The sequence below is a fragment of the Colletotrichum acutatum genome (assembly GCF_030867785.1).
Source record: "Colletotrichum acutatum strain CBS 112980 chromosome Unknown BDZ83scaffold_175, whole genome shotgun sequence".
Classification (NCBI taxonomy): Eukaryota; Fungi; Ascomycota; class Sordariomycetes; order Glomerellales; family Glomerellaceae; genus Colletotrichum; species Colletotrichum acutatum.
This window is the reverse complement of record NW_026849169.1, coordinates 1-27286: the sequence shown is the minus strand read 5'-3', so window position 1 is coordinate 27286 and position 27286 is coordinate 1. Positions and strand designations below refer to the sequence as shown.

At 51.4% G+C, this 27286-nt stretch overlaps 10 protein-coding genes across 10 annotated transcripts; 5 read left to right on the top strand and 5 right to left on the bottom strand.

The window, feature by feature from the left end:
* Positions 1-1841: 1841 nt before the first annotated feature.
* BDZ83DRAFT_757626 (O-methyltransferase) lies at positions 1842-3087 on the top strand (the record flags this gene model as incomplete). Its single annotated transcript, XM_060514920.1, has 2 exons — positions 1842-2130; positions 2198-3087. The coding sequence occupies 2 exons, from the start codon at positions 1842-1844 to the stop codon at positions 3085-3087; spliced, it is 1179 nt and encodes a 392-aa protein (XP_060358720.1).
* A 588-nt stretch (positions 3088-3675) lies between these two features.
* Positions 3676-4504, bottom strand: BDZ83DRAFT_724099 (phosphoribosyl transferase; the record flags this gene model as incomplete). Its single annotated transcript, XM_060512624.1, has 3 exons — positions 3676-3843; positions 3914-4354; positions 4472-4504. 3 exons carry the CDS (start codon positions 4502-4504, stop codon positions 3676-3678), a joined length of 642 nt encoding a protein of 213 aa, XP_060358719.1.
* Positions 4505-5801: 1297 nt separating this feature from the next.
* BDZ83DRAFT_766704 (uncharacterized protein) lies at positions 5802-7241 on the bottom strand. Its single transcript, XM_060515272.1, has 2 exons — positions 7005-7241; positions 5802-6947 (listed from the first exon to the last, which is right to left on the bottom strand). The coding sequence occupies exon 2, from the start codon at positions 6945-6947 to the stop codon at positions 5991-5993; it is 957 nt and encodes a 318-aa protein (XP_060358718.1). The 5' UTR covers positions 7005-7241; the 3' UTR covers positions 5802-5990.
* An 827-nt stretch (positions 7242-8068) lies between these two features.
* BDZ83DRAFT_591635 (oxidoreductase-like protein) lies at positions 8069-8869 on the bottom strand (the record flags this gene model as incomplete). Its single annotated transcript, XM_060506456.1, has 1 exon — positions 8069-8869. One exon carries the CDS (start codon positions 8867-8869, stop codon positions 8069-8071), a length of 801 nt encoding a protein of 266 aa, XP_060358717.1.
* Positions 8870-9899: 1030 nt separating this feature from the next.
* On the top strand, positions 9900-11661 carry BDZ83DRAFT_591579 (uncharacterized protein; the record flags this gene model as incomplete). Its single annotated transcript, XM_060506450.1, has 2 exons — positions 9900-11475; positions 11528-11661. The coding sequence occupies 2 exons, from the start codon at positions 9900-9902 to the stop codon at positions 11659-11661; spliced, it is 1710 nt and encodes a 569-aa protein (XP_060358716.1).
* A 581-nt stretch (positions 11662-12242) lies between these two features.
* On the bottom strand, positions 12243-13723 carry BDZ83DRAFT_133809 (uncharacterized protein). Its single transcript, XM_060501235.1, has one exon. It carries the CDS (start codon positions 13421-13423, stop codon positions 12428-12430), a length of 996 nt encoding a protein of 331 aa, XP_060358715.1. The 5' UTR covers positions 13424-13723; the 3' UTR covers positions 12243-12427.
* A 652-nt stretch (positions 13724-14375) lies between these two features.
* BDZ83DRAFT_133807 (uncharacterized protein) lies at positions 14376-17303 on the bottom strand. The gene is made up of 6 exons (XM_060501234.1): positions 16903-17303; positions 16659-16854; positions 16529-16610; positions 16295-16476; positions 15863-16241; positions 14376-15784 (listed from the first exon to the last, which is right to left on the bottom strand). The coding sequence occupies exons 1-6, from the start codon at positions 17132-17134 to the stop codon at positions 14519-14521; spliced, it is 2337 nt and encodes a 778-aa protein (XP_060358714.1). The 5' UTR covers positions 17135-17303; the 3' UTR covers positions 14376-14518.
* Positions 17304-17839: 536 nt separating this feature from the next.
* Positions 17840-19984, top strand: BDZ83DRAFT_640765 (uncharacterized protein). The gene is made up of 4 exons (XM_060509519.1): positions 17840-18260; positions 18308-18565; positions 18623-19009; positions 19064-19984. The coding sequence occupies exons 1-4, from the start codon at positions 17952-17954 to the stop codon at positions 19799-19801; spliced, it is 1692 nt and encodes a 563-aa protein (XP_060358713.1). The 5' UTR covers positions 17840-17951; the 3' UTR covers positions 19802-19984.
* Positions 19985-20613: 629 nt separating this feature from the next.
* BDZ83DRAFT_591599 (uncharacterized protein) lies at positions 20614-22560 on the top strand (the record flags this gene model as incomplete). The annotated part of the gene is made up of 3 exons (XM_060506452.1): positions 20614-21124; positions 21192-21739; positions 21793-22560. 3 exons carry the CDS (start codon positions 20614-20616, stop codon positions 22558-22560), a joined length of 1827 nt encoding a protein of 608 aa, XP_060358712.1.
* Positions 22561-23025: 465 nt separating this feature from the next.
* On the top strand, positions 23026-26427 carry BDZ83DRAFT_724092 (uncharacterized protein; the record flags this gene model as incomplete). Its single annotated transcript, XM_060512623.1, has 3 exons — positions 23026-23569; positions 23594-24358; positions 24407-26427. 3 exons carry the CDS (start codon positions 23026-23028, stop codon positions 26425-26427), a joined length of 3330 nt encoding a protein of 1109 aa, XP_060358711.1.
* Positions 26428-27286: the final 859 nt, after the last annotated feature.

Below are 27286 nucleotides of genomic sequence, written 5' to 3'. Positions count from 1 at the left end.
TATTGATCCACAAGATGCAACGGATACCAACTGCGAAGAACCATGTTGACGGTCATGATCAATTGATCAAAAATATCTTGCTTTCAGGATCACTCCTATGCTTTATCGAATATGATCTCCCATAAGAAACAAGCTTCAATATCTGCCGGGTCTACTAGAGAGATGTGGATCTGTATATGCATGGCATCGTCGCTAGGGTAGTGTGTTTAGACAGACGTCGATTTCAGATGACTGGTTGGAGTTTGCCAGGTACTTGACCAAGTAGTACAGAGTGCTCAATAGTCAATATCGTTGGTTACTTGGTTTGACCTCAAACCGAGTTGACGTGAACACTGGACCCAATCTTAACTCTTTTCCAGTCAACTTAGTCTGCCATTGGATGTCGTAATTGAGGCCATTCATGAGTTGCTATTACAGAACTGAGCTGGTTAGGGACTTGAGTTCCTAGTTGGACGGGCGGCAATTTTTATAGATTTGGTATTGACACATCGCATCGATATTGCATCTTAATTCAGGACTATAGAAATCAAAGCAAATGACAAACCCCGCCCAATGTTGCACGGAATTCACACTGAAGGTATGTACAGCGACGAATTGTCTTGTCCTATGCCTCAAGTAAACTCTGATAGAACGGATAGGCGACATACTGTCTCATTGGAAACGCTTGTGGGTTCAACATTAGACCACTACAATCAATCTTCAAAGTCAATAGGAAGAGATTCAATATTATAATCTAGTAAAACCTGTCGATCAACAGCATCACGGAGACAAGAACCCTATTTCAAAGCTGACTTACCGCCAAGGGACACATCACGGCCCAGACCAATCCCATCGGGGACCCGTCACCAATTCAGTCCACAAGAACCCACCCAAAGTGTGGTCAGCCGCCGCAGCCGACCCCCATGCCAAATCCAGCTGTGTTACCCGAGAAGACGCAATCTAAATCTCGCACATTGGCATTCTGCATCACAAACCAACACGAAAAACTCATCAACTTTCCATCTCCGGCAGGTCGAAGCATCGAGAATAATCACAGACAGGTACGACGACGAAAAAGCACCAACGAGCCGGTCCCAATAAACCGGGATACGGATCCTCGAGAATGGGTCGGCTCGTTCGTATCCACCATATCTGAGGTATTTGCTTGGCTGCACACTGGGCCCCCTTCGCAATCACAACGCTTACGCAGGAGTTAGCCACGAGAGCCTGGTTCCAACAAGAACGGGGGCCGCATGTGGGATATCCGTAACTGTACTCCGTACATCTGCACTTCCGCAACCTGCAGCGGAGCCTGCTGCCTGCATGTTTGCTTGTCTTCCCAACTGTTTAGCTACTTGAAGAGGCGCAGACATGCTTGAAGACGCCGGGAGCCTTGCGTGCTTTGCTCGCCACGGGATGTTTGCCTCTAAGCGCCCCCAGAAACCCGGTCGGAATACCCGTCGAATCGAGGCCTTGTCGTCGCGACGAACCGGGAAAGCGGGAACATGGGTAGTTAGTGGGTTTTGAGAGTTGTTTGCTTGCTGTGCCGTTGTGATGCATATCGCAAAAGTGATTGTTGGAACCGGGGGTTGGAGGGTTTTTGGTGATATTGTGGACTGCAGTCACGATTGTTCCTGGCGAAGAGAACCGAGAGACTATTGAGAGCCACCTCGCTTGGCGGGCACGCAGTGTGCTGCATGACGGAGCTTTGTGGGCAAACAAGTTTGGTATTAAAACGGTCGTCAGCGTCGTCGATAAGGTACTTTTTCTAAAGCTCGTTAATCTGTAGCTTTGACATTCTTCAGCAACTTGAGTTCTCGCCGACTTTCTTTCCAGCGGATACTGTATATATACTTGCAGCGATGGCGACCGCGGACGCGTTGATTGCAAGTCTTCAGGACATCAACGAGGAGAGCTTTACAGATAAGGCTGAGAGGATACGAGCCAGAGATGCGCTGTATGATGCGTTGAGAAAAGTTCAGACGCCGTGGGATATCGCGTGGGATCACATCGTGGTCAAAGGCGGCGGGAACGCGGCGATCAAGACGCTCATCGACGCTGGCGTATTCAAAAAGTGGCACGAGGCTGGTGGTGAACCCATCACCTGTACCGAGCTCTCAAAGCTGACTGGCGCCGATGAGCACCTCATCCGTACGTCGAGGGCCATCCAAAACCCTGTCCATCTATGAGACAGCAGAGACTGACTCGAGAAAAACAGGCCGCATGATGAGGGCAATAGCAGGCCAACGCCTCGTCATAGAAACCGACCTTGACACCTACGCCCGCACGCCCTGGGCCCAGGCCCTCGGCGAGGACGCGCCGCTGCCGGCCATGTACGGCGGCTTCTACGGCGAGCTGACGAATCCCATGTTCCGTTCGCTGCCGTACTACCTCAAGCAGAACGGGTACCGGAACCCGACGGACAAGAACGACTGCAACTTCCAGCACTGGCGCGGGCCCGACGCCGTCTTCTTCAAGTACGTCGGCACGAACCCGCTGCTCACGTCCGACTTCAACGACGTCATGGAGTGCCATTCGCGGGATAACCTCACGGCGTGGACTGAGGTGTATCCAACGGAGAAGATTATCGAGGGTGCGATCCCGGAGAGGCCGTTGGTCGTTGATATCGGTGGCGGAAACGGTCACGATCTGAGGAAGTTTCACGTTCGGCACCCGCAGGTTCCCGCGCGGCATCTGATTCTGCAAGATTTGCCTGATTTCCTAAAGGACGTCAAGTCCGATTCCGCCTTCACGATTCAGGCGCACGACTTCTTCACGCCGCAGCCGCTGCGCGGGGCGAGGGCGTACTTTTTGCACAACGTGCTGCACGACTGGCCTGATGCCACTGCGGTGGATGTTCTCAAGAATATTGCGAGCGCCATGGAGAGGGGATACTCGAGGCTACTGATCCATGAGAGCTTGATCAGCGAGCGGGCGCCGCTTTCCAAGGTGACGGCGACGGATATGATTATGATGGCGGGGCTGGCGTCGGCGGAGAGGACAGAGGAGCAATGGCGGGAGTTGATTGCGGCGGCAGGACTGCGGGTTGTCAAGATTTGGAGGCCGGTGCAGGCCGTCGAGAGTGTTATCGAGACTGAGTTGGCTTGAAAAATGTTATGGAACATGCTCAGGATTTCTGGTTTGGATGGGAGTGTATTTTCTTGTTTGACGTATCTGTAAGGTTTAGCAAGCGTATGGGAGGCAGGTCTTTGATTGAATCGATGTTATGCTTGGTCGATGTTACATATATGCTTGGTCGAATATGGTAGCACTCAATCTTCTTTGAATTTTGTGATTGATTCTGGCGATTCGAAGGTCTTCGAAACGTGAGCGGCCGAAGTGTTGCTAGACACTGCTACTCCAAAGTCGCAGAAAAGGCAGCTCAAAAGTTGGCCAGGTCTTGTTGAGATGCAAAGACATCTAAAGCTGTTGGTTTGGCATGTAAGTCACTACCTTTGGCTGTACGCTGTACCCGCCCCCAGCAATGCGTCAGGTGTCTGGCCCAGGGATGAATAACTTTGAAATATCATTGGTGATGTGTATGCTTGTGGGCAGCTCGACGGCATGGCCCCTCTTGGTATCCTTTTATACGCCCTTGGTTGGCTTTCTTTTGCCAAACAGCCCCGTCTGTCTATCCTCCTCGCCCCTCGTCGTCGTCACCTTCTCGTGTTGCTCGTATGCTAAAGTCTCTCCGGTTTACTGGCGCGCAGCGAGGGCCTCGGCCGCGTGGCGGTCGTGCTCGGCAATATCGATGGCCTCCCAGGGATAGTTGATCCAGACGTCGCCAACGGTGCGCGCGGCGAGGTAGTGACCTGAGGTCATCATCTCAGAGGGAAGAGTGCCCTTCTTCGCCTTGTCCTTGTTCTATTTTTGGGTATCGTCAGTACGTTTAATTCCCTGCGAGATGTGCGTTTGGTTTGAGGCTATGACTCACGTGGAGGACAAAGATGCCAAACTCAGTCTTCTGGCCCTTGCCGAGGCGCTGGCTAGCAGCCTCGACGTCCTTCTCCAGCTCCTTGACGGCGTACTCGAGGGTGGTGCGGGTGTCGTCGACCTCGTCGACAATCAAGATGCGCTTGCCGACGAGGTTCTCCATCTCGCCGATAGCGGTCAGGTCAAGCCATTGCGTGCGGGTAACCTTTGTGCCAGGGACCTCGGGGACGCCCGGGGTAGAGTTGCCGCCAAAAGTCTCGGGAAGGCTCTCGTACAGGGAGAGGCCGATGGCCTGGATGGGGATGTTGGGGTTGCCGGGCTTCTTCAGGAAGGAACGGAGGATACGGGCAGGAACGTAGCCACCGCCGCCGATTGCGATGATGAGCTGGGGCTGGAAGGTCTCGAGGATCTTGACGGCGGACTCCTGGCAGAGGTTGTGCACCTGGAGAAAGAAGAAGAGTTGTTAGCCCATATTTTGCGACACCTTGCACGAACACGGAGACTATTGGAATAAGAAAGCAATAGCGCTAGGGGTCGGAAGAATCAAGGGAAAACATACATCGTTGTACGTGACGTAGAGCTTCTCAACCATTTTTGCGGTGTTTGGAGGGGTTCTTTGACTCGAATTCGGTCGGTGGACGGGGTGTACTGCGGGGTAGGAGGGATGCTGCAGAGTTGGAGATGTCTCTGACGTCTGGTATTTGAGAGGATGTATAGAAGAGGAAAGAGAAGGAAACAGGAAAGATGGATCGTATATATGTCGGGGGGAAGGAAATATACAGAAGAGTGAGTTTAAAGTGGAAAAGAAGCTTAAGTAGGGAAGAATGGGTACCAAAGGTTTCTGCCAGTAGAGAGAGAGAGTGCCGCTATTCACACGCGAGACGAGGACGGAAGGAAAAAAAAAAAAAAAGATGCGCGCCAGGCCACCAGGACCCCTCCATCCATCGTCCGTCGCCCTTCGATGAGCAAAGGGGACCCCGCCATCCAAACATGGATGGATGGGCCATGGCGGCGGGCACTTGGGAGAGAAATTTTGTCTGGCGAGCCCCGAGCCCCGCGATGACCAGCGGGTTGCCTTAGACCCACTCTGGCATGGATCTGGCTGCTGCGCCCCGGATGCCAGACATCCGACTGCGGCTTGTGAATGGCTTCTGACCGAGAAAGTCTCACCGAGGCTTCGGAGCCCGCCGTCGTTCTCGGTGAAGGAACCCACATCCGGTGTTTATTTACCAATGAAATCGGCGTGACTCTTAAACGGCAGGGATCAAGTGTTGTGCTCCTTCCAAGGTTCCTTCCCGTCCCAAGTGAGGAAAGATCTTGTTGCTGAATTTTCATCCCCTGCCACCTGCCACCTGCGGCCTGCCATTGAAGATTTCACGATAATTTCTAGGCTCAAGAAACACGCTGTAACTGTCGCCGCGTTGAGCTATTGCGCAGTCAGCATCGAGTCATGAAATGACGAGAGTCTTTCCATTGTTCTACTTCAGTGTACATTTATGGATGTGGAGAGCATTGAATGTGATGACATGCCAACTTGGCCCCACCCCCTTCCAACCCTGGCCGTGTGAGCCGATGGGAACGTTTGCCGCTACTTTTGCTCTCAACTTCCAATCCTTCTCTCCCGTCGGAACGAGTAGCTTGTCAGTATTGACGTGTATAAGTTGGGTCATGGACGACCTCACATTACTATTTCAGAGCTGGTCTTGAGGAACAATTGGGCGCAACATGGCATATCTTGCTTGGCATTGACTGTGTCCTCTCTCTTGATAACTTTGGGTATCCCTTCGCCATAGCTCGTCAATCCCAATCAACCTCGTGTCTTCGTAAACGCAGAAATCATCCTCCCAAAAGACATAGCTCAAGACGAAGCCTGGCACAAACATAACCTAAAGCGTCTTGAGACGCGCGACCAAAACCTCCATGAGCAACTTCCTCAACTCCTGATCCCGATATGATCCCTCCGGAGCAATGTCCTCCTTCCACTGAATGATAGCCTCGCTGACAATCAAGTATGCCGCCCAGAACGCGTCAAAAATACCAGGGCCAACGCCAGGTCGCGGGAAGAACCGCTCGTTCTCCTAGATGTATCCAGCCGGATCTCCCATGAAGCCGTCGTCGTTCCCATTGGTTGCCAAATCGTCCATGTTTCCCAATCCGCAAACCCAGAGCTGCGGCTTGTCCTGCATAGGATCGTACGCCAGCCGGAATTTGACGTTACGGGCGTCCTTCTGTAGATCGTGGTGAATAATGGCGAGCGCGGTACCCATCTTGCGCGCGAGCTCGAGGACGCCGGGGCGACCGATGAACTTGAGGAGCTGGTCGAGGTAGGCTGGTCGCGTAGCAAGGTTCGGGTGTTCTTTGAGCATCTCTCTGACCTCGGGGGGCTGCACCAAGCCAAGCCAGATCTTCGGATGGAGGTTGTAATTCTCTGGCATCATAAGGGCCTCTTTCTGGAAGTCGCGGCCGACGGTACGGTCGATGATAATGCGGATGATGGTCGGCTTGATGGGTCGCATTCTCTGCATCACGAGTCTGCCCTGCATTTCGGGAAACGGCTCGATGAGCTGATCGGGAAGGTGGCTGGAGCCGTCCATGCCTTTGATGAGCTTGAATTGGCGCGGCGCGGCCGGGAGTACGAGGCGCGAGAGGTAGGGGTGGTCGTCTCCTAGGATCTCTTGGACTTGCTCGTGGAGCGCGTTGGACCAGTGGCTGAGGAGCGTGGCAAATTCGTCGGCGGCGAAAAATCCCTCGCTCAACTTCTGGTAGGAGGATCGCTCCTTGAGAGCCTTGCCATCCTTCAGCATGTAGACCTGCGTCTCCCACGCCCTCGAGTGGTAGATGAGGCGGAGTCGGGCCGAGTGAGCGGGAGGAGAAGGCGGGCGAGTCCTCTCGTGGGGGAGGAGCAGGTCCTCCGGCGGATCGAGGTTTTCGTCCTCGTCTTCGTCGTAGTCGTCATCCGACGAGGAGGAGGCATCTTCCCAATCCTCCTCCTCGCGGATGACTGGCATTGGAGCGATTGTGCCTTTGGATGCCATCTTTGGTGGTGAGATGGTTACTTTGGAAAGAAGGAAAAGAGGGAAGAGGATGGGTACCTTTAAATGCGACCATTGGCACTCTCAGGTGCTTAGTCGTCACAATCCGCATTAATTCCACGCGTTTGAGAAGCCCTAATGAGGTCGGCTTTGATAAATCCGGCAGGCAGGGCGAAGGCCAGCTTGTAGACTGGAAGTTGAAGTTTTGCAGGCCTGCGCTGGAGGCTAATAAAAGCAGGAACCCTCTCTTGTCACTTTCCGTGACTAAGTCGTTCGTATTCGAAACACTGTATCGAATACGGAAACGACAATGAGCAATGATAAAAAGCAACGATAATGACATGGAGTAACGACAGTGATAAGAACTTGAGGAGAAAAGCCAAAAAGAATAACGAGCAACGACTGTGATAGAGTCTTTCAGGGTAAGGTATTCAAATACCCTGCGAATCTTCTGTGTTGATAATGGGCAGCGACCACACGGGTCTGCGATGATCTCCAGGAGCGAGTGACCACTACAAGGACCGTGAATGCTGCTCAAATCCTGTTGAGAGGCCAGGACTTAATCCTTTCATAGTGCGCATATGTGAGAACGCAAGAAAGCAGTCTGAAGTGTGAGTTGAAGAAGCCAAGTATCAAAATGAGACGAAACGTAAAAAGAAAGAACGGGACGGCATGGGGATGAAAAACGATGTAAACCAAAGAGGTCAGGGCAAGAACGACCAGGTGATATCTGACACCCAGAGTTCTACTCAGACAGTCCGTAAAGATTATGGCCATTGCGAAGAGGTATTTCGTCCCTCAACTATGAGATGTGACAAAGCAACCTATATGGCAGTTGTTTACCTTTGATGCTCTCTTCCCGAATTCCAGTTTCTCTTCTTAAGACACCGCTTCAACTAAGCTAGGAACTGACAGATGCTAAGGGGTGAATGTGGTGGTTCCTTTGCGAATGAGTATCTCGACACCACAGCTTTCAGATTCTAGTGCGATCGTGGTATTGTGTATTGTAACAAATGTCTATGGATGACGCTGATGATGGATTTTTAGGACGATTGCCTCCGACGCAGGCTATGAGACGAAAAAGAAGAAAGTAGAAAGGACCGAAAGACCAAGTTCCGTGGGCCTCAGCCTCCAGTTGTACCCTCTTTTTCATGTACAGCTTTCAGCTTCTTCTCTGTCTTCATGAACTCTCGGATGCCTACTGGGACGTCGTCATAGAGTTTCTCGTCCCACATATTCTTCGCAATCTTGGGATCCTGCGGCACCCAATTGGTGTCTGAACCGCCGCCATCGTCATCCATGGTATTCGAATCCACTGCCCCTTGCTGCTCCTTCAACTTCAACTGTGCCTCCGCATTCGCCGCCGACCAGTCTTCCATTTCCTCTCTGTACCGTTCCCACACGCAATTGACGCAGCCGCTCATGCAACAATTATCCGGCTCTTCCGGTCGCGGGGGAATTGTCACCCCCGCTATCGTCGTGCTCTTGGAACGCAGCTCCTCGAGACGCTTCTGGCGCGCGGCAGGGCCGGCCAGGGCGGAGCCGAAGACAATAGCGGCCTTTTCAGCCGCGGTTTGCGGCGGCGGCGTCGGCACCGGCTGTGCGGATAGAGCTTCAGCAACGGGTTCGGTGGTTTGGGTTGGATTTGGGCTTGGGCTTGGGGAGGGAGGCGACGTCTTACGGCCTTGCTCCTGCTTGTGGACGGAGGAGTTTGGGGGCTCCTCGGGCTTCACATCGGGGATGGGTTGGGGGTCGTTGAGGATCGCATCGTAGTATGCGCCCAGCGGGTGGGCTTGAGTCTGGGAGGGCTCGATGGGTGCCGGGCCGGTTTGCGACTGGCTCGTGATGAAGGCACCTCGGGGCACACGGGCGATGCGCGGCACGAGAGGCCGGAGGCGGGGGAGGAATCTGGCGGGTGCTGACATATTGGGTGTGCTCCGTTGGTAAGTCCAATTCTAGGTGGGTTGAAGCTTGGAGATGGGCATTGTCGGGGTTGAGTGAGGCCGGCCTGCTGTCACTGCAGAGGCGAGAGAGACCAGGGCGATTGGAATGCGGTCATCAAAGCCTCGGACGTCATCGGTCGCAATTCGTTGCTTAGGTAAGGTGGGAAGAAGTACCGTCACGTGCTCTCGCGTCTGCACTCTGTGCTCCGTACCTGCCCATGTGAGGTCGGGCAGGAAGGAACTTTCAGTAGAAATCCAATCGACTTCATTTGAAAGTATTAAAAGAACAAGGATTTATCGCGGAATTTATACCAAACTGAGAAGCAAGCAAATGAAAAAGAATTAATAAATGTGGTTGAGATTGAGTAAGATTTGGGAGATGCCTGCACTTAGACACAGGCTCATGGAGCTATAAGAGAACCTCCCCTGTTTACCTCCCAAGGTCCGCCCAATCAGGAAAGCGGTGGGGTCGCATGTACACAACGCGCCCGCTGTGTACCCGCTCGACGAGACCATCGCGTATCTTGCCAAGGTCGACAATCAGCACCGCAAATCGACCCTGAGTTGCCAGCTCGGCCCTGAAATGTTTCAATAAAGCCCAATACAGCCATTGAACATGGAAGAGTCCGCGCCGAAGCGGCGACGGGTTTCTCCCCGCCTCAGCAGAGAGCGCGACGAAGACAATAACGAATCGACCACTCCGCCAGACCCTCCCCCACCACGATCGCGAATACCCAGGAGACCCTCCTTCGCGTCGCCAACTAGAGCAAGCCTTTCCCGAACGAACCCCGATATCCTACGAAGAAGAAGTCGAAGTCTGAGCCCGTCAAAGGCGCGTTCCAACAACCCATCAACGCAGCCTACCACCCAAGATGTTGCTGGCGAGGGTCCAGCCGCCCAACCCGAGAGCCAAGCAGAGCGATTCCTAGAGAGAGGGCCTGCGCGCCCACGAAGTAACATGTCGGGATCAACTGCGGTTGAATCAACCAACCTGGGCTCCCCCGCGCGGAGGATGGCTCTTGAATCGCGAGTCAGCGGAGCTCTGGCGTCTAGGCCACGCCGATCTGGTGGCATACCCGTTCCGAGACCACTTCCTGAACCCGGACCCAACGACGATGAGGACTTCAACCCTTTTGCTGGACGCGTCTTGAATCGCACACCCCCTCGCCATGGCGCCAGTATTGGAAGAGCTCCTCCCCGCCAGCCCGAACCTGAGCCTGAACTCGATCAGGAGCCCGAACTTCCGCCTACGCCCACGCAAAGAGGCCAAGCTGACCCCGTCGTCACGACACCTCCTCGCGGCATCCACGATACGCCCTCGAAGAAGAAGCGGCGGAATGCTTCACCGTCTAAGAGCTCGCCACTGAAGCAGCCGCCTCTTCGACCACCCGAGTTGTCTCAAAAAGCGCAGGAGCCCTCCAAGAAGGCCATGGCACGGGCTGCCCGAGAGACGAGCCCGACTCAGAAGGCAAAGCAGACAAGATCAACAACAGGTCCTTCAGGGACACACGAGGCGCGTGGGATACCAGTGCCTGATCCCTACTCGGAGCTCAGGGAGACGAGAGACGCGCTTCAGGCGGAACTCGCCAAGTTGGAAGCCGACCTGGAACTTGCAACCGATGAAAACGAGCGTATACGTAAGGCGCAGGCTCGTCGATCCGGCGATGTGCAGCCTTTGGGACGCTCTCGTCAGAACCAGCTCCTCGACTTGCTCCGCCGTCACCTCGTACCACCTGAAAAGGAAGCCAAGCCGGATGTTGCGCAAGGATGGTTCGACATGGCCATGAATCCAACATCATGGCTTTCGTTTGGATCTCTAGGGCACGCTCAGCTTCCAATACCGAAGGAAGAACCCGAGGAATTGCCCACTCCGACTTCGCACCACCCAATACAGATGACGGCCGTCGATGAGCTGCCATACCTTCAAGCCTTTACCCCTTTTGAATTTTCGGCGTCGACGAATATGCTGCCGAAGGAAACCGACTCCGATCCTCTACTTCGGAAACACAATATCGTCATTAGATCGGCTCATCCAGCGGGTTTGTTTATGGCCAAGATGGAGATGACTGTCGACACGGAGAACCTTCAAATCAAAGAGCTTGCAGTACCCCGTCTAGACCCTGCGGCTGTCGCGGAACTCGGCCCATTTGTTGAAAAGGTCACAAACGGAGGCTCCAACACTCACATGAACCGGAACGTCAGCGTGGTGACCTGGGCCATGTCCGAGTGGTATAGAGTCGCCGTCGAGAGAGCAAACGTTTGGCACACCCTCGACACCGAACTTGGCGACAAAGAGAAGCTGGCGCAGAGCGTGGCGAGAATACGGACACGACGGAAGAAGCGAAGGAGAAAGGATGACGATGATGAAAACAGTCAAGATGCAGATGGTGCCACCGAGAGGGATCGGACCGAAAACCTGCCTCGTTCAGTACTGCTGCCTCATCTCGGGAGAACAGCCTACGAGATTCCGATACCGGGTGCCGTGAAAGAAGAAACGTCGTGTTTGAGATTACAATGGCGGATTGATTTTGACTGGACGGGCGAGGCGCAAAGTAAGATTGGGCTGGCGATTGGCATGCCCGGCAAATGTGAGTACCCTAACGATGTCCTACGTGACGGTATTTGACTAACATCAACAAGGGCATTTAGGTGACGAGCGCAATTCACTGGCGGCAGCATCCAAGGTTTTTGAAAGATTTGTTCAGGGTAATGAGGGACCGATGACGGCGGTACGAACTGTTGTTGCATTGTTGGCGGGAGACGCGCTGTCTTGAAAGGATACCTGGTTCTACGGAGTGCTGATTACTGCAACAATAGCTTCATGCATCAAGGTAGATGGACACATTATGCAACCCCAATGGAAAGTTGTTTCCATCATCTATGGACCTCGTGCGTTCTCGTAACTTCAGTCTCGACCTTCACTTGGGCCCGTCAAGTAGGGAAAGGTACGTAGTGTGCGTATGTCGATCATCGATGTATTTTACGCAAGCAAAAGGAAGGACGGCTTCTCCTCCTATTTATAGGGAAGGAGTTGGGGCGGAAAAAAAGAGTCCCCCTCCTCCGCCCCCCCTCCAGGTGCCGATCTTGGGGCTACATCGCTTGGTGCTCATGTTGGGACTCGAACTTGGAATCTCGGTAGCCTGTCGTCGAATAGGCTGTAGGCGTAATTGATTGTTGGCCATAAACCACTCCACCGCCCAGCCAGTTTGACCCGACCCGTCGACGTAGACGGGCGCCTGTCGGCTGGTGATAGGATTGGAGTTGAGGGGGTCTATATGGGCTTCGTTGGTGGTGTATTCAGTTGGCTGGGTGAATACACGAATCAGGAGAGCAATACTTTTACGCAAGGTAAGCTGTTTATGTTTATGGATTTACTTTTATTCGGCTAGACTGTCTATGGTCTCGCAAAGTAGCCTGCCTGCTAATGCGAACCATCTGCTGGAAGGAGTCGTTGATTTTACCCCTTTTCTATATCACTAATAAGAACCCCGTCTTAGGCTCTCGGACCCAAGCAGGAGAAGCTCATGCCGTTACTAAGGTCTAGTGGGAGGGACCACCCCGGCCGCCGCCAACACCACCGCCACCGCCACCGCGGCCGTATGGTCCATAGGGACCATCTCCTCCACCGTATCCGCCACCACCTCCACGGCCCTGGCCATTGGGACTACGGGTAGGGCTACCATTAGAGCTCTCATCATCGGAGCGATAACCGTTGGTATAGCCGTTGGTCATACCGTTCTGGTTAGGAGAACCACCACCACCCCGTCCATAGCCGCCCGGCACACCAAATGGAGCCGCGGGACTGTTGCGGTACGCATCGCTGGCACGGGGACCTCGACCGGCGGCACCAGACATGAATGCTGATCCGCCGCCATCCGAGGGGCCACCCCTAGCGTAGCCTGCGCCGTTCAGATTAGGGCCAGGAGAGCCCCGGCCAATACCAGCGTGGGTGAACGGCGGACTACGAGGAGCAGGACGCATCGGAGTCAAGGGGTTCTGCTGTCTGTTCCCGTTGGTCCCGTTCATGCCGTTGTGGGAGGTGCGAAAGGGGATGTTAGTTGAGCCACCGTTGATACTAGGACCGCCGCCGTGGGTCGGCCCAGAGAAGCCTGCGCCGTTGTTGGCGTTGCCGGTAAAAGCTGCGTTGTTGCGGGCGGCGTTCTGGTTCATGTGCCAGTATGCGTCTAGGACGGAGAAGCCGTTCATGTTTCCTGGGGAGAGACGGCGTGGGGGTGTGTCCCCGTTGTTGGAGCTGCGGCCGCTTCTGGACATTGTGTTGAGTTCTAGGGTTGTGGTTTGTGGTCTTGATGGCTGATGTTGTGTATTCCTTTTTGCTTGTGATGCTTTGTTTGCTTGGAAAATCTGTAACGTTCTTGGTGATGATTTTAAGAGGGAGGAAGGAGTCGGTTCTATTGCTTTAAGATTGTTTATATAGAGGCTCAAAGACATTGAAGTGAATCGATGCTGGCGGTCCTTGAAAAGTGAGTTAAGAGTTCGTGATGCGGTGGTTTTCCCATAAGAGTGAAGACTTCTCATGTCGGACGAAATTTCCACCCGCCATTCACTGTGCTACTCGAGTAGGTACTCTCGCATCGTAGAAAAATGAATAGTCTCTTTATTGGATACAGACGCCCATGATTCTTCTGCACTCTCTGTAATCACTGAGATATCTTCAAGACACCATAATGGGACAGGTTTACACCAGTCAAGTGACTCTGTAATGGCAAGGAGTAGTTGAGATTTCAAGGCTGGTTATTCGGAGTAGACTCAACAGAGTCGAGGAACTTGGCCCAATACCTGTGGTTCTTACCGCTTCATCAATAAGTAGGATATAAAAATGAGTAGTAGATAAAACCGCAAATATCATTTTAGCTTCTGATAGAGCAAATGTGTGCGCCCATTCAGTGTTAGACATACACTCTTCAGCGCTCTGGATAAGCCAAAAATGCAATACGCATTCCACGTTAATACCTCCAATTCAAGATTGGAGAGTTGACGGTACGGTTGATACGGAGCCTTTGACTGCAGGATGGGTACATGTTTTCAATGACACCACCGTCGTTACTAAAGGTTTCGTACCCGGGAAGGGTCACAAATGTAATCAGACCGAGTGATCGGCCAAAGGCTGATGGTTTCTCAACTGTAAGTCGTCTCGCCGCTTCTATTTGTCGTTTTGATATTCTTAGGGAGTGAAGTTAGGTAGGTCAAAGCGAATATACTCTGCATTGGCAAGCGGTACAAAGCCCATACGAGAATGCTTGGAACCTCAACCAACTGATGCTGAGCAAGAGGACCAGCAGGCCAACTCTGGAAGCCAGGGCTTCTACTGAGCGCTTTCACCCCCATTGCAAGATTGAGAATAACAGTGACGGTAATGTCAAATATAGTGACAGCACAAGTGTTCAAGTCGAGCTCGTAGTACTGGTTTCAACAGCTTGGGTTTCAGACCGCCGGCGAAGTCGGATTTGGACCAATGCCAACTGATGTGATGATTGAGCGCACCGAAGGCAACTTCTAGCTAGTTTCCAAGACCAGAATATGGATAAAGGCCACCAAACGCTGGATTGCATCACATTTCTGATTCCATGCTGGAATGCATTAACAATATAACTCCTTCAATAATAGCCAAATCTAAGCTACTACTGATGTGTGTATAGAAGCTAGGTGTTCTCCCGTCATGAAAGGGCAACTATGAGGCCGTTCCGACGTCTCAGGATTCGATACCGCAATGTAACGCTGACAAGCCATCCGCATCGTCGACGGCCTGGGCAGAAGTTTAACCGGCAAACCATCTGCGCCACTTTCGGCATTGTCGCTAATGAGTTTGTTGAGATCCCCGAGACTCTGGTTAGGGATAACCTTTGGATCGCTACCAGCCAGTGATCCCAACCAGGCCTCCAAGACGTCAACGCCCCGCTGAGGAATTTGTCGTACGGAAGCCTGCTCAGTCATCTCCAGCCATGAATCGTTGAACGGCATGGCCAGGCAGTATGGAATGTTGCTGCCGAAAAAGTTCATTGGCATCGGACGGAACATGCGTCGCCTCGATTCGGCAAGCTTCAAATACTCCAGAATCCAGGTCGCCTCGTTCAAGTTCTCTGCCACTTTGTTGGTATAGTTGGAAATCCGAATTTGATGCTCAATGAGAGGCTTCTCCAAGTTGCACAAGAACTCAGCCTCTGGCCATTCATCTTGAAGCTTCTCCAGGTCCCCTTCGTCGGCCATTCTCTTCCTGACAGCATCGATGAAGTTTTCCTCAAGACTATAACTGTACACGGATTCACCGGTCGTTGGGTCTGTAATTGGTGTATCCAAGAGTTGTGCCTCGACAGGGATGTACTGCATCAACTTGAGACGTCTCCAGGAATAAATAGGATTCCAAAAGTCAACCATCTGCAAGGCGTTGAAGGTTTCCTCAGAAAAGAGTTGACATCGTGCTGAGTCTTTGTCATTTCCCAAGAACATCTTCTGAGCAGCCCATACGCCATGCGCGTCATCCACAGAGCTTTGAAGGATAACCCAAGGATTATCCCCTTCGCCCCATTGCTGCACAGCGAAGTTGACTTGGGCCCCTCCACGAATATCTTCTTTGCCATTTTCGAGAGTTCCCATAAAGATACCACCGGCAAGGCTGTTCGCTGGAACAACAAGTTGTGCGTCTTGCACATTGGCTACCTCCTGTAAGGTGCAGAGCTTGAGTTCTCGTGAAGCCCAGAGATAAGACGGCCCGTCATACTTGAAAGATGAAATGGAGTACCTTCTAAACCATTGTTCTTGAGTCAGGTACTTCTTTTTGTCTGTTTTGAACTGTTTCTCGTTCCAGGCCGTCAATGCAGCTGGAGTCTCCTTGAGTATATGGGCAGCTAGCCATTGGTCGTCATGAAGACTTCGGTTGGGCTGCTATTGTTAGCAAGTACATTACAAAGGGATCCCTCTTTGCCGAGAAAGACTGGTAGTGGAATAAAAATAACTCACCAAAAGATCGCTGTATCCTCTGAGCATTTCATAACTGAAGAAGTGATCCGACGGTACAATGTTGGCATTGTTGGATGTAGCAGCAATGTTAATGTTGGTCGTCAGGAAAAAGTGCGCTGCCCAACGCTGGATGTTATCCGGGCATGCTTTAGTCCCGCCTTTCTCCGTCAAAAAGTCCTTGTTCCGCCGGCTGGTAAACCAGACTCTGACAGAGTCCAGCACTATTCTTTCGAAAGTCTCACCAGATTGCACACTTGCACCATAGAGAGGGGGGAATCCAGGATAAGTGAGCCATCTAGCCTCCGTAAGCTCTGAAATGAGCTCTTTATCAAGAAGATCCGTCACTCCTCGACCTCCAACAAGCCAGTGCATCCAAGGCCTATGACTGCGTCAGCAAACTCCTTGGTGTATATCAGCCCGATGATGACTTGCTTGTGGATCTCTTTCATGACGATTCCTCCATTGACATGACCATTTAAAGGACCCAGGTATGCTTTGCCTGGAGCATCAAAAGCATCCATCGAAGAGCAGAGATATACCCAGCCGTGCTGAGTTCGGGCTTCGTCATTCAAGATGCGCTGAGTTTTGGCTTCATCATTCATGATAAGATCGCGCTACCATCAACATCAACTTTGCACACTCAATAGAAAATGAAGTTCCACTTACAGCATAGTACCTGAATTGGCCATCATCACGCGACCAACTCATGATGTGGAGGATATCTTTTTCGGAGTGGATAGAAGAGGAGCTTAAATGTTAGCCGGAAAGACGACAAATTGTTGGCCCGTTTACTTACGCTGCTATGAGCACAAACCAGGGCGCCCACGAAACAGATCCAATTGGTGCCTTGCCATCTTTCTTATGGTTTGCATCAGTGGGAAAGATAACGGAGATGAAACGAAGCTCGGATCTGAACCAGGACTTCTGTTTGCTCCTTGGAACTGTTTGACCGTCTGCAACGGCGTAAGTCTGTAGGATTATGTTTGGATCCTCTGCTTATCGTTAGAATCAATCAGTCCTGACGAGAAAATTCCACTTACCCCAAAACTGGGTCATCAGCTCATTGTACGTGTTGTGCTCCCTGAACGCTTCATCAGTCTTTAAGCGTTTGCCCCAATAATCGATGAAGTCGTTATCGAGTTGTTCAGGCGTGGCGGGCGTGTCTTCATCAGGATACGGCTCTTTTGTCTGTGGCTTTATTCCACGAATGAACTTTCGATACCAGAGTTTCTGGCTGATATCTTCATAATTCCCGCGCTTAGGGTCAGTCATTGTGTCCTGTGTGAGTGATGGGACGATAGTAGCTGCAAAAGTGTGGCAAGGAGTGCTTGAAGATTTATGTTGAGTTCAAAACTCTGGATGTCTACCGGAACAGGATAAAAGACCGCGAGTAGCCAAGTGCATTGGTGAGACAGCTGATACACTGCAAGCAACCTCATCAAGCTTCATCACATCACGTCTCACTATAGAGGCAATTGAAGCCATCGATACAGATGTGCAGTGCCTTAAAAAACGCTAGTGTGTGATTCAAACATGCGGATGCCCTCTGAGCTGAATCTTTGTAACCAGTCTTATGTGCCCGATTAGCAAACGGGCCTTTTGTGGCTTGCTCTAGAGAGGCTGAATTCCATTTCCGTCAGAGGCTAGGCTCGGCCCATTCGTTAACTTATAGTTTATGATATGTGACCAAAACATCGGCGATACCCCGCACACACCAGACCATGGACCAGACATAACCTTCCCCAACATGGGTAAAGGCCTGTGACGACGTAAGCCTCTCTCTTGCACTATCAACTCTCGATGAGCGTTTGATTCGTCAACATACGCCATGGCATGATGAGACATATCAGATTCAACAACTGTGTCTCAATACGAGCTTGTGCGGTGAGAGAATGTGCGGCAGGCTAGGATCATAAGCCGTTCAATCTCAGCCAGCCTCAGAGCGGCCAGACTTGAAAATCTGGAACAAACGTATGCATGGTATATCACATAGCTCGGAACATTGTTTCCGGCCAGCTGTAGTACAATCATCACTTTCATAGTATTCAAGCATGTCCAGAAGACAGAGCAAAGGTATTTCCTCTGAGAAATGCAATTCATCCCGCAAGTTGACTTGGGCTTCTCACGTACTCCTTCCATCTTCATTTTTTGTCAGGTCTTCACCGAAATGTCTGGACTCGAAAAGCTCAAGAAATTTCATCCTCCTGCTTTCTTGGATGATTTTGAGGGTGAACAGCTTGAAAGATGGTCCAAGACTGTTGACGGCTGGTTCGGTGACGAGATAGCAGGCAGACTCGCAGGGAGGAAGATTCTTACTCAGTTCTTTAATCCTCTCCACTTTGCCTTCGACTCGTCTCTGCCTCCTGTACCCATCACTTGGGTTGGCTTCCCTCTGAATGCAAGTCATTTACCAGCCCTCTATGCACTCGTCTAAATAGTTTTCAGGTCAGAATCAAGCAGCCTACGGATGACGCTCGTTGGGCATACGCAGAGGATCCGGACAACCAGCGAGCTCCTCCAGGACGCTTGGATCCTGAGATTCTGAAGTTCCACAGGAAGAATGAACAGACGGGAGAGGATGAAGTTGTTGAGGTATCTCGACAAAGGGAGGATCGTTGGGTGATGGACGAATACTTGGAATGGTCTACCAAAAAGGTTGATGGAGATGTTCAGACTGTGAGCTTCACTTGCGAAGGTCCCGAGGTAAGTCGTAGCCAATTCTTCTTTACACGGACGATCTCGGGACTGACTGATGACTAGTACTGGGAAGAACTTGCCAAGTATAATCCCATTCTGACCGAAACTCCCATTAAGAACCCAGCAACCCAAGAGTATGAGAGGAACAACAAGATCCTCAACATTTACAAGAAGCTAAACCCCGATTTTGCACATGAAATTAAAGGAGATCACCTGGTGGACGATGAAGGCAACTACAACATCTATAACAGGTGGAATGGTCACACCAACACTGGCACCATTGCCCACCTCATCCAAATCAACAATAGTCTTAGTGCCGAGATTGACATCGCTGCGCAAGCCACTGTTACCAGAAGCGACTTGGTGTACGGTGAACCTATTACCAACATGCTTACCCTTTGCGGAGATGGATCTGCCTATGGTAATCCGAGCAGGAATTCTGACCCGACCGTAAGAGACTCTGTTGCTGTTCATTGAGAACTCTTCGAGACTAACTATTTGCAGATTGGTGCCGCAGTCAACGAAGTCTGTCGTCTGGCTCGCGATACAGTGTGTCCCATCCCTGTCACAATCTCTGTCAAAGATCCTGTCGCTCTGTACATGTACGACGCAGACTTCTCGTCCTTCCTATTGGATCGTACCGGCAAGCGAAGAGGAAACGTTCGAGAAATGGTCCAAGTTCCCGAAGGGGTCTTTGACTGGTGTGACCGTGGTGATATTACTAGGAACATGGGCCTTCATCTTCGCGTATCTATCCCAAAAGGTCTCAAGACTGATGACGATACCCGCGACCTTACCCTGAGCGATCTTTTTGACCAAAATAACGGTGGTCGCTATGTGCACTATGGAAGCCAATTTGCCGATTACATCTTCATGAGTGTTTCTGGCGTTGTTGGCCCGAAGCCAGAGCCTCAGAACGATGGAGAAGCATGGCCTGGAAAACCTCAGCCTGCGCTTACTTACACTGAGCCGTACCTCCAGAAGCCATTTATTGAGCCCAAGGTTTTGGGGGGCCCTGATCTCTTCAAGAAGATGGGAGAAGACGATGCTGATGAAACAACTTTTGATCGAAAGGGCGACTCGAGGGTTGAATTTAATGCGGTTGTCACAACTTCTGATCTAGAAGCAATGGACCTGAGGGTAGAAGCAAAGGATGGACCATCAGGCTACATGGGGATGCCAGAGCCCGGTCCTCCTAACGGACCGGACTATCAATCCATCACTCCGAAGGTCATTTATTAAGACAACGGGCAGGAAGCCGAGGAAAATTGCCAATTATTGGCTTTGACTGCACCCAAGCATTGAACCCTCAAATTTGTTCTTCTTCAAGCCTCCAATATGAAAATCCTTAAAAACTCGCCAATATTGATACTGACTTTTCCCTGACTGAAGCTGCATAAAAGCTGGTTGAATCAAGTGGCTCGTTGCTTTGGATTAGATGAACAGCTGAAGGTGCTGTATCTCCCATCACACTATCAGCTTACAAAGGAGATGTCTGCCATAGGCTGATGCGAAAGCCACTCATGGGAGCTGAACTGAACACAGCTATGTCCTCATGTCTCGTATTCAGCGAGCTGCATACTTTCAATAGTCACTCTGCGGATAGCTCAGCTACCTAGCTTAGCCCGACGCCACGTCAGACGCAACTGGAGATCTACGCTTCCAGCCCTTCAAGTAGCTGATAGAAGGTATGTCTCTCGGCGATTTATCGATGATGCAGAGTCCATAAAGTAACTGCAGAGGGCACTGTGATGCCAAGACGGGATTTCAGCTCGCCACTTATACTAACGGCAGCCATTCTGGCTTAGCTCGTAAGGTCCGTCTTATCTGTAAACGTTTACTTATGGAACAGAATAGTGGCAGACCTACTCGTCAAGGTGCATTCTTGGACCCCATGCTTTATATACGTTGAAACATCGAATGCTCGGGGTGCCATACTTCTTTCATCAAAAATTCATCCTTCATCGCTCAGCCTATAGCAATTTCAATTTTCTCCTTTAAGGAACATTCTAATTCTATCCAAATTTTCATACCTCAATCTCTGATAGGCAAACATGGCCACTCTAGAGTCCCCATTGTATATGGGAGACGTTCATAAGACACCCAACTGGGAGGACGACATTACTCCCCTGATCAAAGCGCCCTACTGGGTGACCAAGAATCCCGAGGTCATTGGTCAAAAGTGGATAAACGAAATGCTTTACTGGGGCAAATGGGACCTTTCCAAGTATGACGACGTCAGAAAGAGGGCGCTTGGTATCTACAGACATCTTCGCTCTAAGTCAATGCCCGTGACTCGAAACCCAGATCATTATTGGCCAGAGAGTGCTCTCGAGACATTTCGCATGTGGGCAAACAATGGTTTCCCGCGAGACTCGAACTGCCAGCTTACACAACCTTCCGTCCCAGTCATTCCTGAGCCCAATGACCCTCCAATATCTTTCAGAGTGAGGAAAGACATCATGAGCCTGAGCCGTGAGGAACTTGTGATTTACCAGACAAAGCTAGACGACATCCTCGGCGCTCGGGAACTGGGGTCTAAATGGCAGGAATTGGGAGTTCTTCGTGAGTTGAATATCCTAATGAAAGAACAGAACTCAATGAGAAGAAATTAGCTAAACGCATGCTGTAGATGCATACTGGTGTCTTCACTATCAAGAAGCCACGTTTTTTTGGCATCGAGCTTATCTGCGATATGTGGAAGAGTTGATCGACTTCCCTATTCCTTACTGGAATGGATATGCGAAAGAAGCTGCATGTGCAACATCCGAGTTTGCTGGAATTCCTCCAATGTTTCTTGAGCAGACTTATCAACACCCTGAAGGCGAAACCAGACAGAATCCGCTTCGCTTTGCCAAAGCCTTGGACGGAAAGTCAAAAGATGGACCGGGTAATTTTAGTACCGTGACGCGGGATCCAATCTTGACGCAAGGCCCAACAGCTGCTGGTTGGAAAGAGAAGATTGGGCTATTCAAAATCTACCATGAGCAGATATCACATGCCCTGCAGCAATCAAGTTATACAACATCAGAGTCGGCTCAGCACTTCGGAAGACCGTGGGCAAATATCGTTGATTTCAGTGACAAGCAGCCTGACGAAGACTATCCGTTTCGTTTCGATTTTGATGGTCTGTTTGAGCAAGTTCATGATAACTTCCATGGCTGGGTTGGCAACGACATGGTGAGCTATTTGGCCCCTGGTTCATCTGGTCACTATGACTAACACACAGCCAGGCCGACAACACTTATACTGCTTTCGACCCCATCTTCTTATCCTATCACGCCAACATGGATCGACTGGCCGGTGTTTTCATGGACGCAAACCCAGAGAACCAATTTACTTCTCGATTCCCACTGCAGCCTTTTATCAACAATGGGACCAGCATCAGCTATGATGACACGCGCCACTGGCACTATACCACTATTGGTGATATGGCCAAAGACACACGTGCACTAGGCTACATGTATGGGGAGCCTGCAAGCCCTGATTTCTCTGCAGTCAAAACAGCTGAAGAGAAAGGTATTCTTTCTGCTGTATCGAGTGGGGGACAAGCTATTGTCTTGCCGTGTGGTCTGCCAGGCAAGAAGAAAAGTTCCTCCGACACTGACTCTCTCAAAACCTCCGGCACAAAGAAGCTTGTTCCCTATGTTGTCTTTACTGAAGTTGGATGCACTGTCTCCAGCTATAGGATAGACATATTCACTCCAGGAGCCAATCCAACGTGTCCTGATGCTATGGGCAACCATGAGTTTATCGGTCAGATTACACGGCTAGGGATGGGGCGAGGAAGAGAGAGTTCAGGACCGCCGAACAAAGGCCGATGTCGCAAGCCAAGTGCAACTAGAGTTCTCCCCGCTGAGAGTTTTCAGGATCGGCTCTCTCGAGGTGAAAAATTGAGGATCATTGTAACAGATCTAGAGACAGGCAAAGAGGTTGAAGAGGGAGAGTATACGCAAATGTCAGGGTTCGTTCCAAAGCTGGTGTGGCTCCCGGTCAATTGAGCGGAATTGTGGGAGGGAGTCTTGGCTCACTCTTTCCCCATTTCTTTCTCATTCACCAAGTCTTGAGAGCGAGACGAAGACTCTCAAGATCAGCCGAGGCTCACATGAGGGATCGGCGGACACTTGGGCGATGTATTGGCGCAAAGATTGCTCACACCATGACACGGCAGGCCGCATGCATGACGATGGCTAATTACTGGTCGTGAGGACACCGTAACAACCACACGATGCGGGAGGCCAACAAAAATTTCAATAGCAAAGAAAACTTGATTTGGGTATTGTGTGACCTCACGCAGACGTAACTGAATAAAACAATGTTTAATATTGCGGCAAGCCGCCGCAGCTCCCAGCCCGTTTGCTGAGTACCTGTATTGTATAAAGCACCATAGCCCCTTTTACTTCTTCAAATTTGACACACTATCTGCTGTCACGACTAAGAGTCTGGCAATCGCACCGTCACTTGCAATGGCAACGTTAGGTTCTCTCAAGCGCTGTCTGAGGCAGCAGGCCGCAACTCATGGATCAGTAGCACCCCAGCCCTTATCTGATGCACAATACAGCGCCGGCTTTAGTTTCTTCGAACCAGGCTGTAGATGTACGGCATACCGAGACTTCATTCTCCCTCAACTATGTCGGCTCCTGAACCCAATTATCCACTCGCGTTTGGGCATCTCGGTTCTAGAGATTGGACCTGGACCGAGGAGCGTGCTTGGAGACTTGCCCCGTGATGTGAAGCGGAAGATCAAACGATACACCGCTTTTGAGCCAAACGGCCTGTTTGCGTCGAAATTAGAAGAAAGTTTTCTATCAACCGAGGAGGCTGTCTTACCATTTCTTGAGACGGGCCCCGACATCAGGCAGACCCCATTCAATCCTGAAAACTCCCTCAGGTCCCTGAGCGACAACAAGTTTGACGTTGTTCTGTTCTGTCACAGCATGTATGGCATGAACCCAAAAGACGACTACATCTGTGCCGCACTCACCCTTCTCGACGAACATGTAGCAAACGGTAGGGTCATACTTTTCCATAGAGATGGCCCGCTGGGCCTCGCTTGTCTGGTCCCTCATCAAACCGCCAACTTCCCAACGGGCATAGTTCGCGTGGCTGACACCGATGATGCCCTCGACTCTTTCGCCTCGTTCATTGCAGGTTTTGTACCACAGTCCGACAAAGTTCTACAAGAATGGCGGGAAAATTGCCGCACCGTCGGCCGCCGCGACATCGACGACCTCGTCTTCGCTGCGCCTGATGTCATGATGACCTTCTCACGACACTCAACCACGCTGCACGATTTGACTTCACAGCTGCCGCAAATTGGCGAGGTCATGCATGTCAAGAACAGGGAAGCTCGTCTCCATTGTCCTGCCTCTATAGTCAGACCAGGACACATCCAGCAAGTTCAGGAGTGCGTTCGATGGGCTTTGGAGCACCGCATGGCGTTGACAGTCGTGGGTGGTGGACACAGCGGTCATTGCCTCTGGCCTGATATTGTCGCCATTGACATGAGCGCCTTCAATCAGGTCGACGTTGTTACAGGGGAAGCCAGAAGCCTGGTCATTGCCGGTGCCGGTAGTAAGATGGGAGACATCATCCGCGAGACCATGGCAAAGGGGCTCACTGTGCCTTTGGGATCTCGGCCAAGTGTTGGAGCAGGCTTGTGGCTTCAAGGCGGTATCGGGCACCTGTCCAGACTTCACGGGCTCGCTTGTGACGCTATCGTCGGTGCGCTTGTCGTCAGCGTCAACTCGGCAAAGATTCAATGCATCGGACATGTACCTGCGCAACACCAGCCAACTGGTGCCATGCGCCCAGAGAACGAGGAATAACTGCTATGGGCTATGAAAGGAGCGGGAACGAACTTTGGCATCGTCATCAGCGTCATCTTGGCGGCACAGCCAGCCTCAGCGTTCTTGGTCAGGAACTGGGTCATACCGCTGCATGACGGCGATGAGGCGCAACGCAGGCTTGCCGAGTTCGACCGGGATATTGCCAGTCAACTTTCCCGGCACAGTTCTGCTGACGCGTATCTATACTGGGACACTGGAAAACTCCATCTCGGCGTGACCATGTACGAAGCTTCGACTGCTGGGGAAGTGACTAGAACTCCCATGCCTGTTTCTACACCCATGGCCACGATTCTGGGCCCTGAGCACGACATCAAGATCGTGGACAGCGTCGGTCTCTTTGAGACTGAGATGTATATGTCAGGTATGCATGGCGGCCACGCTGGAGGCAAGACATCTTCGTTCAAACGGTGCCTATTCCTCAAGGATATCGGAAGGGCCGTGGTCGCAAACGCGCTAGCATCAGCCGTTCGAACTCGCCCCTCTCCGCTCAGTTACCTTCACCTCCTCCAAGGCGGCGGAGCAATCCACCATGTGCCGGTATCAGCCACCGCCTTTGGCTGCCGTGACTGGGACCTCGCCTGCGTTATCACCGGCGTCTGGCCTCGCGAGGAAGACAAATCTGTTGCTGCCCGGGTGGCTGTGGTGTGGGTCTACGCCGTCGCCAAGACTTTGCTACCGCTTAGTACCGGAGTTTATGGTGCCGACCTTGGACCGGATCCCCGAGATGCAGTACTGGCAGCTAGAGCCTTTGGTTCAAATCGTCCTCGTCTAGCCCGCCTCAAATGTCTCGCAGATCCGCGTTGTGTACTTGCTTACACCTGTCCTCTTCCACCGAAACCAAAGGAACCAGGCCTCATCATCTTGGTTACTGGAAACAGCTGTGTCGGCAAAGACTACTGCGCTGAGATCTGGGCTGATGTCTTCAACCGATGTGGCAAAACGGCGCGGGTTGCCAGCATAAGCGATACCGTGAAGCGGGACTTCGCGGCTGCTGCGGGTGTGGACTTGGACCGATTGCTCAGCGAGCGAGAGTACAAAGAGAAGCACCGGCCGGGCTTGACGGCGTTCTTCCATGACCGATTGCGTGAAACCCCTCATCTGCCAGTGGATAACTTCCTAGATGTTGTTTACGGCGCTGCTAGTGCGGATGTACTGCTCATTACAGGTATGAGGGATGAATCACCGGTCGCAACTTTGGGCCATCTCGTGCCGACTAGCAGACTTATTGAGGTTCGGGTCGCCGCCGGATGTGGTGTCAAACAACTTCGGCAGGGATTCCGCAATGACATAGAAGACTGCGATGGCTCTCGAAGGGAAAATGGCAAGCGGTCAACGCGTGTCAGGAACTACAGGCCCAACTTGTCTTTCCACAACGACATCGCGGGAGGTGACAATGCGAGAGCCTTCGCAGAAATTCGTCTGCTTCCATTCGTACATCAAGACCTGAAACGGCTAGGCGATATGGTGCGTATCATACCAGACTTTCCAAGTCCAGGCATCGACTTCCGCCACATCATCAATATTGCCCAGACACCGGGTGGTCTGGCATTGTGCACCTCACTATTTCAGTCTCACTTCACGGGAACCTGGTCAGATATCGATGCCATTATCAGCTGCGAGGCGGGCGGCTTCATATTTGCGTCAGCATTAGCGTTGCAGGCCGGTCTGCCGTTGGCCCCGATTCGAGAGGCCGGTAAGCTGCCGTCGCCTGTTGTTTCCGTCGCTAAGTCTGTGTCTCACATCTCATCGGGGCTGAACGTACTAGGAGGAAGAAGAGTTGAGATGGATCAAGATGTTATTCGGAGTGCAACGTCAGTTGTGGTTATAGATGACGTGTTCGCGTCTGGGGAAACAGTGTGCGCGGTTTTGGAGCTGCTAAAAAAAGCAGGACTAAAGGCTGAGAGGACCAGTGTGATGACGGTGGCTGAGTTCCCGTGCCATCGTGGCAGGCAAATGTTGCGCAGTCGTGGGTTCGAACGAGTCAGTGTTCAGAGCCTCTTGATTTATGAAGGGCTCTGATGAAATCAGCATTGCAATGAATCCACGTACTACGTCGGCCAAATTTCCATATAAGATTTGAAATCTTTTCGACGTGCAATGGATGGACAAGCAAATAATCCGTTGCCGTTATCCCTGTTCATGCGATGCGACAATGGCTCTGATTGGACCATGCTTGAGTCTTGTCGAAAGTGAACTGGGAGGATAACGTTGTGAGTGAAGTCGTGATTACCACTGCTATCTCGAGCGTGTAGATCGAAATCGTCATACCAGAGAGAATTGATCTTCGACTTGAGTTTGCCCAGGAATCTGCCTCTGAGCACTCGATGGAAGAACCTGCAATGGCTTTTGCAACTTACGACCGAGCTTGACACTACGGCAGTGTCGGATTTGACCAGGCGATTGTGTCATACTGGTCAATGGGTCCATGTCAGGCGCAAAACCGAAATCAGAAAAAAGGCATGAACTATTTGGAATACTACTATAGAAATTAGCGGTAATCAAAGGGCAAACATCAACACAAAACTAATTGGGGATGTTTGTGTTACATTTCGCTCTACTTTTGATGGGATGATTTGAAGTTAAGATTACATAGGCTATGGTAGCGAACTCATGGAAAGCGTGGCCGTATGAAAGACAGGTTGAAGCCACCTGAAATGGTCCTGTCGATAATTTGATACTTTATGAAGTGTCAAGCAACCGTTCGAAGATATATCTTCTGCACCATGACTTACATCTACCAGGTGCCTTACATAAAGCATGATGGGATAATTCATACTTGTTTCATACGACGATCCGCAAGACTTCGCATGGGTAAAGCGTCGCGGGTTCTACATTTTCGTTGACCTCAACTTTTTCAGAAACTCGACATGTCTATTCA

Excerpts from the sequence above, each read along its gene's own strand:
- BDZ83DRAFT_766704 (XM_060515272.1), bottom strand. The coding sequence starts at position 6,947 with ATGGCATCCAAAGGCACAATCGCTCCAATGCCAGTCATCCGCGAGGAG.
- BDZ83DRAFT_133809 (XM_060501235.1), bottom strand. The coding sequence starts at position 13,423 with ATGAGAAGTCTTCACTCTTATGGGAAAACCACCGCATCACGAACTCTT.
- BDZ83DRAFT_133807 (XM_060501234.1), bottom strand. The coding sequence starts at position 17,134 with ATGACTGACCCTAAGCGCGGGAATTATGAAGATATCAGCCAGAAACTC. Across the intron at positions 16,855-16,902 it reads GCTGATGACCCAGTTTTGGG|AGGATCCAAACATAATCCTA; the intron begins GTAAGTGGAATT and ends AACGATAAGCAG. Across the intron at positions 16,477-16,528 it reads GCCAATTCAGGTACTATGCT|CGCGATCTTATCATGAATGA; the intron begins GTAAGTGGAACT and ends TGTTGATGGTAG.
- BDZ83DRAFT_640765 (XM_060509519.1), top strand. The coding sequence starts at position 17,952 with ATGCAATTCATCCCGCAAGTTGACTTGGGCTTCTCACGTACTCCTTCC. Across the intron at positions 18,566-18,622 it reads TCACTTGCGAAGGTCCCGAG|TACTGGGAAGAACTTGCCAA; the intron begins GTAAGTCGTAGC and ends ACTGATGACTAG. Across the intron at positions 19,010-19,063 it reads GCAGGAATTCTGACCCGACC|ATTGGTGCCGCAGTCAACGA; the intron begins GTAAGAGACTCT and ends AACTATTTGCAG.